The 14,624-nt window shown below is 44.8% G+C and overlaps 1 protein-coding gene and 1 pseudogene across 2 annotated transcripts in view; one reads left to right on the forward strand and one right to left on the reverse strand.

The window, feature by feature from the left end:
- Positions 1-3,726, reverse strand: part of SEC23IP (SEC23 interacting protein) — a 44,607-nt gene extending 40,881 nt beyond the window's left edge. For both annotated transcript variants that reach the window (XM_059899161.1, XM_059899159.1), the window contains exon 1: positions 3,483-3,726. In XM_059899161.1, coding sequence (XP_059755144.1) covers positions 3,483-3,645 — 163 coding nt within the window. In that variant the 5' untranslated portion in view covers positions 3,646-3,726. The remainder of the gene's footprint in view (positions 1-3,482) is intronic.
- Positions 3,727-7,026: 3,300 nt separating this feature from the next.
- On the forward strand, positions 7,027-7,498 carry LOC132351046 (metallothionein-I, hippocampal-like; annotated as a pseudogene).
- The last annotated feature ends 7,126 nt before the right edge of the window (positions 7,499-14,624 follow it).

The raw sequence follows: 14,624 nt of genomic DNA on the forward strand, positions 1-14,624 counted from the left end.
AAGTATCTTCCTGCACAAGGCCCCCTGTCTGCTTATATCCTTCTACTTTTCTGATACATTTCTGATTCCTACCCTCTCTTTTCAGTCACATGAACCTCACTTGGACTCAGATTTCTTAGTTGATGTCTTAACATCTAAAAACAGAGGAAAAAACCTCTGTGGTATATTTCATCCTTAAAGACAACTTGGGATCAACCTGATCCAAGAAACTTTTTTCTGATTAGCATCAATTACAAACAAAATACTGATCTCAACAAGCTGCCAGCCTCACCTCAGGGGAACTTTCTAATTACATGTGGACACATCTGGTATCAAGACCCATAACTTTAATGAGCACCTGTATACGTGTGATACTCCCAACTCTGTCTCAAACTGAGACTGATCTTATGTGTCCCAGAACCTATTTTCCAACTGCCTCCTCAATACTTTTTGGCAGGTTCAGCCACATGTACCTCAGACTTAGTAAGCCTGAACTGAATCTGTCATCTTAACTGTCCCCCTTCATGTGCTCCGTTTACACATCTCACTAACCTCAACAGATGTCTGCCAACATCCATCCAGACACTCAAACCAGAAACCTGCTCTCTCAGACCGCTCCCTCTCTCTCACACCCTTCATTTAATCATTCAGATCCTCATTAAAGAAATATGTACACAGTATCCATTATATGCCAGGTGGTGCTATGTCTTGGGGCTGAAACTGAACAAAGAAAAGGGGACTCTGCACTGCACAGCCTGGAACCCCCCCCCCCCGAGTCACTAAGTCCCAACAATTTGACGGTGTAACAACCTCTCGTATCTGTTCCCTGCTCTTCACACCCAGTGTGGCTGACCAGGGCTAGAGTGCCACCGGCTCCTGCCTGACTCACAGTGGCTTCCAGATCGGCCGCTCTTGCCACGGTCAGCTTCACTCTGGTGCAATCTCAGAAAACTCCAGTCTTTCTGAAACACACCTCTAATCCCACTACCTTGTTTAGAACCCTTCAAGGGCACCCCCCACACCCCACAGGGTAAACTACAAACTCCTCAGTGTGGTGTCTGAGGCCCTTCGTGATCTGGGCCCTGCTGACCACTTGAAGCACTCCCCTGCAGTCACTCTAGTCACATGGAGGGGTGCAGGGGGGGGAGGGGTGGGGCGAGAGGGAAAGAGCGGGGGAGGGAGAGAGAATGTGAGCACCTACCACCAAATCCCACCAAATCAGCAGGTTTCTCTCACACCTCCAGACTCTCACATGTCTGTCTCCCCAGACTCCCTAATTTCTATGTATCCTTCAATATTCAGCTCAAGAACTGCCTCCTCTGTGAGGTCCTGAAGGCCTGAGGGATGTCCTCTCCCTGGTCAGCCAGCCTGACAGCCACAGCTCTCACAGCAGCCTATCAATCCCTCTTTCCAGCCATCATAAACCTATATCACAATTACTTACACAGCTGGGTACATTGCGTCTGTATATACTGTGCAGTCGTTGAGGGCAATGCTATCTGCTCCTCTGTGTCTCCCTGACATCGGGAACAGGGCCTGGCAAACGGAAGCTGCTCAATCCAGGTTTGTGGAATGAATGAAATTGCTTCCTATGTGTCTCTTTCACTGACATGATTAACCGTTGCTTCCAACCGTTGCTTCCAATGTGTTCTCCTTTTGTCTCTGGAAATTATCTGAATGGGTTTCTAATGATCAAATCTTTTTTAAAGGTAGAAAAATATTTGTTACAGAATTTTAGCTTTAAAAAGTATTAATTTTCTTATTAAAAAAATAAACCATCTCCAAGAAACAATAGTTTTCAAGACAGGTAAGTTATCCTGTGCTTGGCAATGAAGATGTTTAGCATTTACTGACAGTAACAGACACAAATTATATAGCAAGGAAGATGGGCATGAACTAAACATCTGTGAAGCAGAGGATGACATGAAAACCCCATGCACAGCCTTATTTATTCCTGCAACCTCCCAAAGCATTCTGCTCTAGCCATGCTAGTCCTCCACCAAAAATGGCAATGGTGAACCTTTCAGCCACACTATCACAACAAGACATACATATTCCTGACTGCCACCCTTTCATTCATTCAACAAGTTTCTATTGAAAAATCGGTCTACAGCATACCAGGCACTGTTCTAGGCATAAGTTCCTGCTCTCATGGAGCTTACATGCTAGTGGGATAAGATAAACAAATATGGGACTTCCCTGGTGGCACAGTGGTTAAGAATCCACTTGCCAACGCAGGGGACAAGGGTTCGATCCCTGGTCCAGGAAGATCTCACATGCCACGGAGCAACTAAGCCCGTGTGCCACAACTACTGAAGCCCGTGCGCCTAGAGCCCGCGCTCCGCAACAAGAGAAGCCACAACGAGAAGCCCGCACACCACAACGAAGAGTAGCCCCCGCTCACCATAACTAGAGAAAGCCGGCGCGCAGCAACGAAGACCCAACGCAGCCAAAAATAAAAAGTAAAATAAATTAAAAATTAAAAAAAAGATAAACAAATATTTGTACATGTCAGGTGGTGATAAGTACCAAGAAGAAACATAACACAAAGGAAGGGGAACCATCATGTATTGTCTCCGATTTGCCCTTCTTCACTTCTCCATGAAACTTTCCTCAGTCCTCCAAACAAGAATAAATTATTCAACAGGAAAATATTCAACATTTACTGAGGATCTATGTGCTAGGCACTAAACAAGATCCTAGAAATAAAAAGGTAAATAAGTTATAGCTGCAAACTTCAAGAAGCTCACAATCCAAATAGAGAGGCAGACATGTTTATTTCACAAACATTTATATAACACTATGTGCCAGGCACTATATTCAGTGCTTTACAAAAATCAGTTCACTTCTCATCACAGCCCCTATAGAAAACGAAGAACAGAGAGGTAAAGTAACATGCCTGAGGTCACACAGCAAGTTACTGGCAGGGCTAGGGCTGAAATACAGTCTGTGCTCCTAAACACCAGCTCTGGGTTATGCCACGTAATCGTTAAAAAGCAATCTCCCTAGACAATAATAAAGATATGTACAAAGTGCTAAGGTGCACACAGGAGTAGGGACTTGAGAACAAGCAAGGGCTCCTTAGAGAAAATGATGCACCGCCTTGAAAGATGGCTGCGTTCTGTACCTCTACTTTGCAAATATTACGTGTCTATCCTAAGAGATATCCTACAGTATCCTAGGAGAGGAGGAGGCACTGTCTAATTTTTTTGCATTCCCTGCAAGCACCTGGCACACCAGGAGGTGTTCAACAAAAATCTGTGGAATGCCAGCTGAGGAGTGTCCAGCACTGGGAACAATTTCTTCCACGAAGAGCTTGGCCCCCGCCCCCAACATCCCAAAGTCCTCAGGCCACTCAAACCTGGCCACTGATGGCCCTGGCAAGGTACCAGAGGGTCGGGTCCAGGCACAAGGAAAACCTCCCGTCCGACCCTCGCCACCCCCCGCCGCCCGCCCACCTCCCAGCACACACTTGCCCCACCGGATCCTCATCTCCTTACTACCTCCAGGCAAGAGCAGGGAGGCCGAGGCAGCGGCAGCCTGGGTGACTGGGATAAAGGGCACGTTGAAGCTGAACTCCGTGGCCGAGGAGGAGAAAAGTAAGTTAGTGCCCGACGACGAGGTGGAAGCGGCGCCTCCGCCACCATTAGGTTTCCTCTCAGCCATGGCTGCGGCCCACCTTCCGTTACACGTCTACTGGGGGCCGGTGCGGAACCACCAGCCGGAAACCGGTCACGGTCGGGGCCAACACACTTCCGCACTTGCGCACAAGGGCCGGAACTCCGGACGGCTGGTCAGCCTCCCTCTGCTTTCTCCTACGAGGCTGCCAGGAACCAACATGGCGGCGCAGGCTTCACGCCCGGGTCCTAGCACGTGACACCCTCGGCCACTGCCGGGGCCGGACGGGAGGCAGAAGTGGAGGCCGCGACTGGGGCTGGAGCGTGGGAGAGGGAGGGTTGCTGGTTGTGAATCAAAGTACGAATCGGCACTGAAAATCTCGGGTTTCGGGGGGCTCTCTAGGCTTCCTAAAAGTACCCACGGAAGCGTCTAACTAGATAAAATTTTGGAGGAACAGCGAAAGCCCGCAGGCGCAGGTATCAGAGTGCTAGCTGCAGACAGAGGGAGGAAAAGGTGTGTGGGCCATTTGCAGCTTAAGCCTAGCCAAACTCACCAATTGTAACCAAACACCCGCATCTAACGCGCCCACGTCGTTTTGGACTGAATTGAACTCTTGTCATTCACCCAGAAATAGAAATGGTAGAACTTTTGAAGTTTTTAAGCCACAGGGAAGAAAAAAAAGTTTAAAAGAGAAACCAGGGAATTGACATTTAAAATAGGCGTGTGGGGGCTTCTTTGGTGGCGCAGTGGTTGAGAATCTGCCTGCCAGTGTAGGGGACGCGGGTTCGATCCCTGGTCTGGGAGGATCCCACGTGCCGCGAAGCAACTAGGCCCGTGAGCCACAATTACTGAGCCTGCGCGTCTGGAGCCTGTGCTCCGCCACAAGAGAGGCCGCGATAGTGAGAGGCCCGTGCACAGCGATGAAGAGTGGCCCACGCTTGCCACACTAGAGAAAGCCCTCGCACAGAAGCGAAGACCCAACACAGCCATAAAAAAAAAAAAAAAAAAAAAAATTTAAAATAGGCGTGTGACTTTTTTAATAGTTTTCTACACCTGTCTAAAATAATCTGACTAGTTTAATCCTAAAATGCACTATGGATAATTTGGATATAATTGTCATCTTTCACATAGAGATTATGAAAGAAAAAAATAACAGATAATCAACTTCTTGGAGGGTGGGAGAGGGATAGAAGAAACCCAAGAGAAGCTTTCAAATAATGAAACTACCCTCTCCCCCAGCTGTTCACACCTATATAGTATCTGTTTATTTATTAATAAAACAACTAGTATGCTTACTGTCAAAACAAAACAAAAACAAAGCCAGATACTAGTTTAAACCAATAAGGATAGATTTTTATTGCGTTAAGGAAGTGGGTTCGTCGTGAACTGAACTTCCCCAAAACAAAAGGCTGGAGATTTTAAAGACTGGCGTGTGCTAAGGCAAAGGCATTGAAGAGTGCCAAGGGGTGTTCGTCCATGTGACCGGGTTTGTTAATTGGCACTTATATGGAGCAGAAATTAACTTCTCATATCTTTATGACATGCAGTGGTACAAGTTAGAGCAAGGTACCCACTAGGCTGGGAGGAGACAGCTCTCAGGTCCTTGAGAAGGCAGTTCTGGGTGACAAAAGATTTATATCCCAAAGGGGTGGAGAAAGGATTTATAATCGCAAGCTTTCTAAAGTTACTGCTTTAAGGGAGGGTCAGGGCCTATATGCCTATCACCTGGTTTGGGTTGGAAGAAACAGTAAATTCTCCTGGCAGTGTTGAGCTTTCTCAGGCAGGAATTTTAAGGGGGACAGGGTTCATCCTGGGGACATGGCCTTAAGCTGTTGGTAGCCATTCTAGAGTTTGGTCAAGGGGGTCTTTGTCATTAATACGGGTGGTCGAAGCAGTACACTAAACACTGGGGGTACCATGGTATACAAGATAGACACAGGACCTTTCCTTCTTGGAGCTTATAGTCTGGTCAGGAAGACAGACAACTAAACACATAATAACAATAAACTAAAGTGTGATGGAAGTAATAATGTAGAATTTCTCAAAGTGTGTTGTGTGGAATATTGACACCATCAGGAGAGGGAGGTGTAACCCTTTTAGGGGAGGGGTAGCAAGTATTTAGAACAATCAGACCATCAACAAAGGACCTACCTCATCTGGAGTGACATGAAAGGCTTTCCTGAAGAAGAAATATTAAAGTTGACACCTGAAAGCCGATGAGTAGAAGTTAACCGGAAAAGCTTGGAGGAGAGGGACCGGAAGAAGTGGTGAGAGACAATTACAGATAAAGTTACAGTATGTAGGGATACCTTAAGATGCCATATTTGAATGTTAAAAGAAATATGGGTTACAGCATGGCTGGAGCCTAGTGAGCAACTGGGAGAAAACTGGGAGATAAGAATGAAAAGTAGACCAAGGCCAGATGATACAGGGTCCTTACAAGTTAAAAGCAAAAGAGACTGAAAGAAGGGTTTAAAGGAAGGTGGAGAAATAACATTTGCTCTGTAGAAAGTTCACTCTGTCTTCAGTGTAATAAAATAGATAAGGAAAGAGCAAGCCTCGGGAGCAGGAAGAACAGTTGGCAGACTGCTGCAGTGGACCAGCTGAGCAATGATGGTGGCTCAAATTAGAGCGACTGGAGTAGGAATGAACAGAAATAGGAGTAATTTCCGGGAAAAGATGTCAGATTGAACAGCTGTATCTTCATTTTCTTCTTCCTGAAGCTCTGTTGAAAACACAGATGGATTTGCTTGGTTTTTTTAGGCATAAACCCATAAGGATGAGGAGAATGGGAGAAGATTTGGCAGCAACAAGGTTTTGGAAGGCACCAAAAAAATAGGCAAGTAGTAGATGATTTAGCAAACCAGTAATGGGGGAAGCTCAAAGGCAACATTATTTGCACCACAGGATCACCAAAAGATTTAGGACCTGATAACCTCAGGCACCTCTGGAAGTGGCAGTCCAGTGGAAGAGAGAGGTCCTATAATTAGGAGGATTGGTTAAAACTGTTTAAGAAACAGATCCCCTCCCCCACTCTCAGTAACTGGACTATTGACCATCCCCCTTAAAGGAAAAAGGCTGAGTTTTCCCTTCTGGAGAGGGTAAAACAAAAGGAAGATTAAGCAAATACATACATACTGAGTAATAAAACACCCTGTTCCACAAAGCCAGCCCAGTTTCTTCACTCAGCTCCAAAAACACTAGCTGCCAGGTCTTCAACCTCTAGGCAGGAGATTAGAAGCATCTTGCAGGGGTCAGGGAATAAAAGATCTAGGGAGAATTACATCTGGGTTTCCCAATGAGACAGCCCAGAGCAGAATCACCCCATAATTAAGCTCACAATCAACAAGCCCCAGAACACACCCTCCACTAACCCAAGAACCTCTTCTTTGTCACTGATTTGGACCTCTGGCCCCAGCTCGGCTCACAATGGACCCTAAGTGCTCCTGAGCCACTGGTGGCTCCTGCGCCTATTGTAGCTCCTGCAAATGCACCTCCTGCAAGAGCTGCTGCCCCTGCTGCCCCGTGAGCTGTGCCAAGTGTGCCCAGGGCTGCATCTGCAAAGGGGCCTCGGATGAGGGCAGCTGCTGCGCCCAAGGTTGCGAAAGCCTGCTCCCAGGTGTAAATAGAACAACATGTGCGAACCTGCACTTAATATTTGTTTCCTACTACCCTGACTGGCTTGCTACATTCCTATTTCCATGAAATACTTGTATGAAAATAAACTCATCTAGACAAAAAACCAACAAGACCCATGTATATGCTCTGAGCTCCCAATCACCTTTTTAGTCCCCACGCTTTTTGTTTTGTTCAGGTATTCATTCAGCAAATCTTATTATGTGAACCTGCTCCTATGCCAGACATGGGAGATACAAGAGTGGACAAACGGGCAGAGCCGTGACAGTTCACACTCTAGGGGACAGCCACCCTCTCTTGTCTTCCATACTCACCTCCACCTGGCAAGGCTGGTGAATGGGGAGGATGAGACACAGGTGACTGAAGGGAAAGTGTGCTAATTTCTGATTCAGGGAACACAGTGGAACAGGAGGACAAACTGGAACCTAAAAATGGAGATGCCCGGCCATTAGATATACGGCTCTGAAACTGAAGAAAGAAGTCCAGGCTTAAAATGAGATGTAGGAGGCATCAGCTCACATGTAGGTGATTCAGAAATTGTGGGAAAAGAGCCTCGTGTTCTGTCACTGTCAGAAATGGCCATTCTTTTGGAGGAAGGTTTGTGTTGCTTTCTGTACAAGGTGATGTGCTGGGCACCAAGTCAGGTTGACAGGTGTGATCAGAAAAAGCACAGGTGGGAGGTAGTCCCCACACTTTAAATACGATTACCACATAGTCAAGAAGATTCTTTAACCTGGAAGATAGTGATTCAAACAAGACCCACAAAAGGAACAGGAAATGGCAATTTAGAAGAAATTACCAACACAGGAAGGCAAGAACTTTCAAAAATCTATCAATAATATCTTCAGAGGGATCTGCAACCAAGAAACAAGATCAGGGTGACGTTTAAGAAAGAAAAGAAAAGAAATATTTAGGGAACAAAAAAGTCAGTAGAAGGAAAATGAATACAAGGAAATTTCTCAAAAAGTAAAGCAAAAAAACAAACAGATGGAAGCTAGGAGAGAAACCTAAGAAAATTAGATTGCCATGCAAGAAAATCCAATATCTGAATTTTAAGAGCTCTGCTAAGAGAGACAGAAAGTACAGGGGAGGGAATCATCAAGGAAAAAAAATTTTTTTTTAATTCCCAGAAATGAAGTATACAAGTTTCTAATTGGTACCCAGCACAATAGTTGAAAACATACATACTGGAGCATTGGAGACAAAGATCCCTTAAGGTTCCAGAAGGATAAAAACAGGTCAAATGCAAAGAAATTCAGCTCCCAAAATACCCCTCTCAAGCACACTTTCTAAGAAAATATGAAGGACTTGCTCCACCAAAAATAAAAGAATAAGGCTAAGAAAGTCTTCCTATGGGGGATGCAGGTAACATGATATCCAACACAGGTGTACAGGGGAATTCAAGCAAATTCCCAAACAAAAAGACCCAAAAATGCAAGGGCTCAAACAAATGTTCGTGTCTCACTCACACAAAAGTAGATGTTGGTGACCAGCTTTTGTCTTCAACATGGGGCTTCTGAGGCTGCTCAAGTTGTTGCCACCCAAGGAAGTCGGAAGGGGTCAGGGCAGTTCAGGGACAAATGTCCCATCTTAACAAGTGAGACAGAAGTTGCACACATCACTTTTGTTCACATTCCACTAGTGTGAACTTCGACAAAACGCACTCCTTTTGGGTGCGAGAAGAGCTGGAAAATACACTCCCCACCTGGGTACCCACATCGTAACTACACTTCTGTAACTATGGAGGAAGAAGATTTTGGTGGGCAAATGGCAATTGCCATGGCAGTCTGTCCCTCTGGCCATCATGTACCCACCCTTATTCCCAAATAGAACATACTCATGCCCCAAGGGTGGTAACCAGCTTCATCCAGCTTAAAAGTCCAGGATCTCTAGGCAGCTCAGCCCGTTCCAATGAGTCTGGATGTGGTTCCTCAGGAGCTATGACTATAAGACACCCAATAGACAGTTGTGGAGCAAAAACTGGGTAACTGCAATGGAGACTCCCACTGGGAAAAAAAGAGGAATGGAAAACACAGTAATCACGGTTCCATAGAAATGATTGAATCCTGCTAGGCATAAATTGAAAATACTCCTTGCCCTGACAGTGGAGAATGTTTGTGGTTAGTCCTGACTGACTTTGGTTTGGTCCTCTGTAAATAACTCCGCAGTCCACAGTTCTTCCTGGCCCTGGCTTTGCCCTCTGGGGGGTTTCTCCTTGACCATGGTCATCCAAGGCCATATGTTAAGTAGCACTGGGAAGCATGTCCTCTTTGGGGGCTGTACAGCTTTGGCAATTTACTTCCTGTTGGTATGAGTTTGGGGCCTGAGACTTGCTTTCAGGCTTGAACAGTTGCAGACTTTTTCAGGCCAGGCTCCTGGTTTTTTATTTCCAATAACTTCCATGTCTGACCTGAGCTCTTTTTTCTCTCAGCCTAACGTTGGTTAACTTGAGGTCATCTGAAACCAGGCTACAACCTTGATCTCATCTTTGCCACAGGGCTAGATTCTCTAGTTTACCTGAGAAGTCTTAAAGGACCCTTGAAAATACCTTTGAGTGAATCCTCCTAGGGTTTGAATACCGAATTGATTGGTTTTTCCAATCCTGGAAGACGCCAATTTCTCCTATGCTGCCTAATCTGGTAGCAGTGGCCACCTGTGGCTATTGATCATTAGAAATGTGGCTGTCTGGGGCTTCCCTGGTGGCGCAGTGGTTGAGAGTCAGCCTGCCAATGCAGGAGACACGGGTTCGAGCCCTGGTCTGGGAAGATCCCACATGCCACGGAGCGACTAGGCCCGTGAGCCACAATTGCTGAGCCTGCGCGTCTGGAGCCTGTGCTCCACAACAAGAGAGGCCGCGATAGTGAGAGGCCCGCACACCGCGATGAAGAGTGGCCCCCACTTGCCGCAACTGGAGAAAGCCCTCGCACAGAAACAAAGACCCAACACAGCCATAAATAAATAAATAAATAAATAAATAAATAAATAATAAACCCAAAGTTAAAAAAAAAAGAATACTAAATTGAAGCGTTTCCACCTACATTTAAAAAAAAAAAAGAAATGTGGCTGTCTGAATTGAGATGTGCTATAAGTGTAAAATACACTCCGGATTTTGAAGAATTAATTTAAAAAAAAGATTAATAGTCTTCATATGGATTATTTGTTCAAATTATAATATTTTTATATGTTGGGTTAAATATTTTATTAAAATTAGTGTTACCTGTTTTTTACTTTTTTAAATTTAACTTTTAAATTACATACGTGGCTTGCAAGGTATATCTGAGAGGCTGAATACACAAACAGTGGCCAGACCATATTTAACAATAGAACCTGTATCCTCTGACAGTAGAGCAATTGGTTCACAAAGGTCAGGACTTGGTTGATGAGTGCCAACTTTCCTATTTGTTTCCTTCACTCCCCAGAAAACAGAAATGGTTAAGAAATTCCTCCTTGGGAATTCCCTGGCAGTTCAGTGGTTAGGACTCGGCGCTTTCACTGCAGGGGCCCAGGTTCGATCCCTGGTCTGGGAACTAAGATCCTGCAAGTCATGGGGGCAAGGCAAAAAAAAAAAAAAAAAAAAAAAAAAATTCCTGATCCCTTTAGTATTCTAAGAAAGGGCTTACTGTAAAGGACCACCTTGCTCTTGCACATTCCAAAATAAGACTCACCCCTACCCATCCTCAATGAATCCCTTGTTTTATAAAACCTCAAATTTTACCCCTCTTCTTTAAAAATGTCCTGAATGCGTGTTCTCCCTATTGCAACAGGCTGAATAAAATCATCTCCTTCATTGCCTGAGGCATTTTGTCTTTCACCTATTGTCATCCACTATCCAACCATGAAACTAGGGCCACATTATTTTCTATTTGTTACGACAGCACACCACTTCTGATAATACTTTTGGTATTATTTAGAGTAATGCTAGCAGCTGTTAAGAAAGAGATCTCGGAATGCAATGTTCCTATAAAAATCCAGGCTGACTTTAGCACAAGGTCATTCTAGTAATCACCATCCCATCCATCAGGAAGGAGCAAAGAACATATCCAGGGCCAAAGGTTTAAGAAATTGAAGTGGAAGTTCCAGATGTCACATTCCCCCATGTTTCTTTGGTAAACCTAATCACACAGCCCTACCTAGCATCAAAGAAGGCGGGGAAATGTAGTCCCTAGCCAGGCAACCAAACTCAGCTACACTTCTGTAGCTAGGAAATGCAGTTCTTCCCTGGGAAAACTTTATATAGCCCTGGAAGGAGAGAACAGACTTTTTTCAAAGTCTCAATGAACAGATGAATCCTAAACAAGAGTTAGGATAATGGTGGTAGAAGATCCTAAGAAGTAGAAGGCAACAAAGGCCAGACTGGAATAGGAAAAAGGGCTTTGGGAAAGATGTCCAAGAAAATAAAGTATATAAAATACCTGATGTGTCTAAATATCTAGAGAGGAGATTTGGGCAATTCATGGAAAGTGTGCATTATCCATTCAGCAAATATTTATTGAGCATCTATGATGTCAGACACTGTTCTAGGTGCCGGGGAACAGGACAGCATACAAATACCAAAATCATTGCTTTAAGGATCTGGTGGAAATTTTAGTGCAGCTGAGGCTGAATTTGTGATAAGTATATAGAAAACAAGCAAATGTTTAAAAGAAATTTTTACCCCATCCTGAGGCAACTACATTCAATTCTTTCTGCTGATTCTTCCTGTATTTCTAATATTTTTAAATTAACATGATTACATGTCACTTCTGTTCCTTTTTTTCTCCTTTGCATTATGTGTTGACTTCCCAGATGAAAGATGAGGATTTTGCTCTTTTTGGTCTTCTTTGTCCTTATCACATATATGAATCCTATATATCCTCATCCCTCTAGCCTCCTAAAGTTAAATTATATGGACTGCCCTGGTGGTGCAGTGGATAAGACTCCGGGCTCCCAATGCAGGGGGCCCGGGTTCCATCCCTGGTCAGGGAAGTAGATCCCACATGCATGCCGCAACTAAGAGTTTGCATGCCACAACTAAGAAGCCTGCCTGCCACAACTAAGACCCAGCGCAACCAAATAAATAAATTAAAAAATGTTTTAAAAAATTATAATGTTGGTTAGATTAATATTCAAATTGTAACATTATTATGCTATTTAAACACTATTGATAGCCATGTCATACAATAAATTGTGATTCTTTTAATTTTCTATTCAAGTTTTTGTTTTCCTAGCTTTAAGGCTTGGAACACCTTTCCCTCACACTTTTCACCTAGCTAACTCTTATTTATCTTTCAAGTCCCAGTGTAAATGTCACATTTTCAGGAAATCCCTGAAGGATCCTTTCCCCACAAGTCTCCCTCACTAGAATACATAGTGCTGTTCATTCCTCTTATAGAACTTCACTTTTTCTTGCCTGGCACCTATCATGGTTGTAAATGAATAGTTATTTAGTAATAAGTCTCTCACTGAACCGTATATACCAAGAAGGCAGGGATAGTATCTCCCTTTTTCACCCCAGTATTTCCAATGCCTTCGGTAATTACTTGTAGACAGGGTTACGTAACGTCCTCCTTAAAAATACGGACTTGGGGTGGGGGCAGAAGTGTGATTACCAGTGGTGGGAAGAGAAAACTTGCCATAGAGAAGTACTCTCTTGGACCTTCCCTTGGCCTTTTAAATTTTCATAACTATTAGTAGTGTCAAAACATCTTGCCACAGGAAAATTAGAGGGTGAAATTATTCACATTATAAAGTAATCACATTTCAGTAGAATCACAGTGTCTCTTTAAGTAAAATCTGAGCAATTGTTTGCTTACAAATAACTGAATACAGAGGTAGAAACCAAAAGCTTAAGTGTTACTAGCCACTGCTGAATTGGTATCCAGCTGCAATTTCATATAAAGTAAATCTGAAATTATCACAATTTAAAAGTAGATGTTCGGGACTTCCTTGGTGGTCTAGTGATTAAAAGTCTGTGCTTCCCATGCAGGGGGTAGGGGTTCGATCCCTGGTGGGGGAACTAAGGTCCCACATGCCCTGCCGCGCGGCCAAAAAGTTAAATAAATTAATAAATAAATAAAAGCAAATGTTCATGACATATATTTAATTTGTGTATTACTGGCCACAAAGCTAAAGAGGGGGTTTCTCCATTCAATACTAGGGACTTGGCAACCCCCTCTGTTCAATGAATGAATGAAAGAAGTGGTGGTAATGCCAAAAATTTGAAACAGCTTCCCCAAACTCACCAGAGCCACAGGTATGATACAGTACACCAGTCATAGTCATCCCTGGGTATTAGTTGCAAGGAGTTGGTTCCAGGACCCCACGGATATCTGTGGATGCTCAAGTCCCTTATATAAAATGGCAGAGAACAGTGGCCCTGGGTGACCGGCCCTCTATACCTGCAGTTTCCACATCTGCGGATTCAACCAAACTTCACCCCTGGATACCGGGTGCAGAATGTAATCGGTTCACGGTGACAAATACAAAATAACCCCTTTTGCCCTAAGGAAGGCTTGAGACCTGAGTTCAGGTTCTCCAGCTCCCCACTTTCTAGACTCCATTCAGATCCTTCCGATAATACGCCATATTTCAGCTGATGAGACTGGGATTTTCTCAGATATATTCCAGGCCTAGGGGCTGTTTCATTACAGAACTTGCATATTTCCCAAATTTCCTCATTCAAAGGTTACTGTTGACTTGATCTTTTGTGTGTGCTGATGCCACCGTCTTCATTCTGAGGGTGTCCTGACACACACGTCCTGTAGGAACCTCGCCAAAGCTCCTCGGCTGTTTCCAGCTTCTAGGCAGACACAGGCCAGGGTATGTTTTCACAGTTATGAACTTGCCTCTCAATTAGGAACTAGTCCCTCTGCAGTGCCTGAGATGACAGAAAGGGAGCTTGGGGTTTTTCAAAGTCCCCCTTATCTAAATGTACACCTTCCTCAGTGGGGTAAGACTTGATCCAGCTGAAGGAAAGTCACTACATAGGGTTTCGGGCAGGGAACCAGAAAAAAGAGTTGCCATCGGCAAAAAAAAAAGGCACCAAGAGGACGCGATGAGGTGGGCGGACACCAAAGGCTGCTTTACACTCTAATTTTGCCCAGCGATAACTTTGAGGTTTCTTTGGGCTTGTGCTTTTGGGCTGTTGCAAAGCCTGTGCAACGCCTCGCACTATAAATGTATAAACCGGACCTCGAGAGTTTCCCCCTTCGATCCTGCAGAGTGACACCCAGCAAAACACCTCCCTCGGCCCGCGACGCCGAGCTCCGGATCCCGAGGCCACGCCTGCCCTTCCTTTCGCCCGTTTCTAAGATGGCGGCCGCCCTGCCGCCGCGGCCCCGCCCCTCCCCGGCCCGCCCCCCCTCCCCCCACCCAGCAGGCGCGCCCCGCCCCCCCGCCGCGGGACCGCGCAG

Source organism: Balaenoptera ricei, chromosome 16, assembly GCF_028023285.1.
Source record: "Balaenoptera ricei isolate mBalRic1 chromosome 16, mBalRic1.hap2, whole genome shotgun sequence".
NCBI lineage: Eukaryota > Metazoa > Chordata > Mammalia > Artiodactyla > Balaenopteridae > Balaenoptera > Balaenoptera ricei.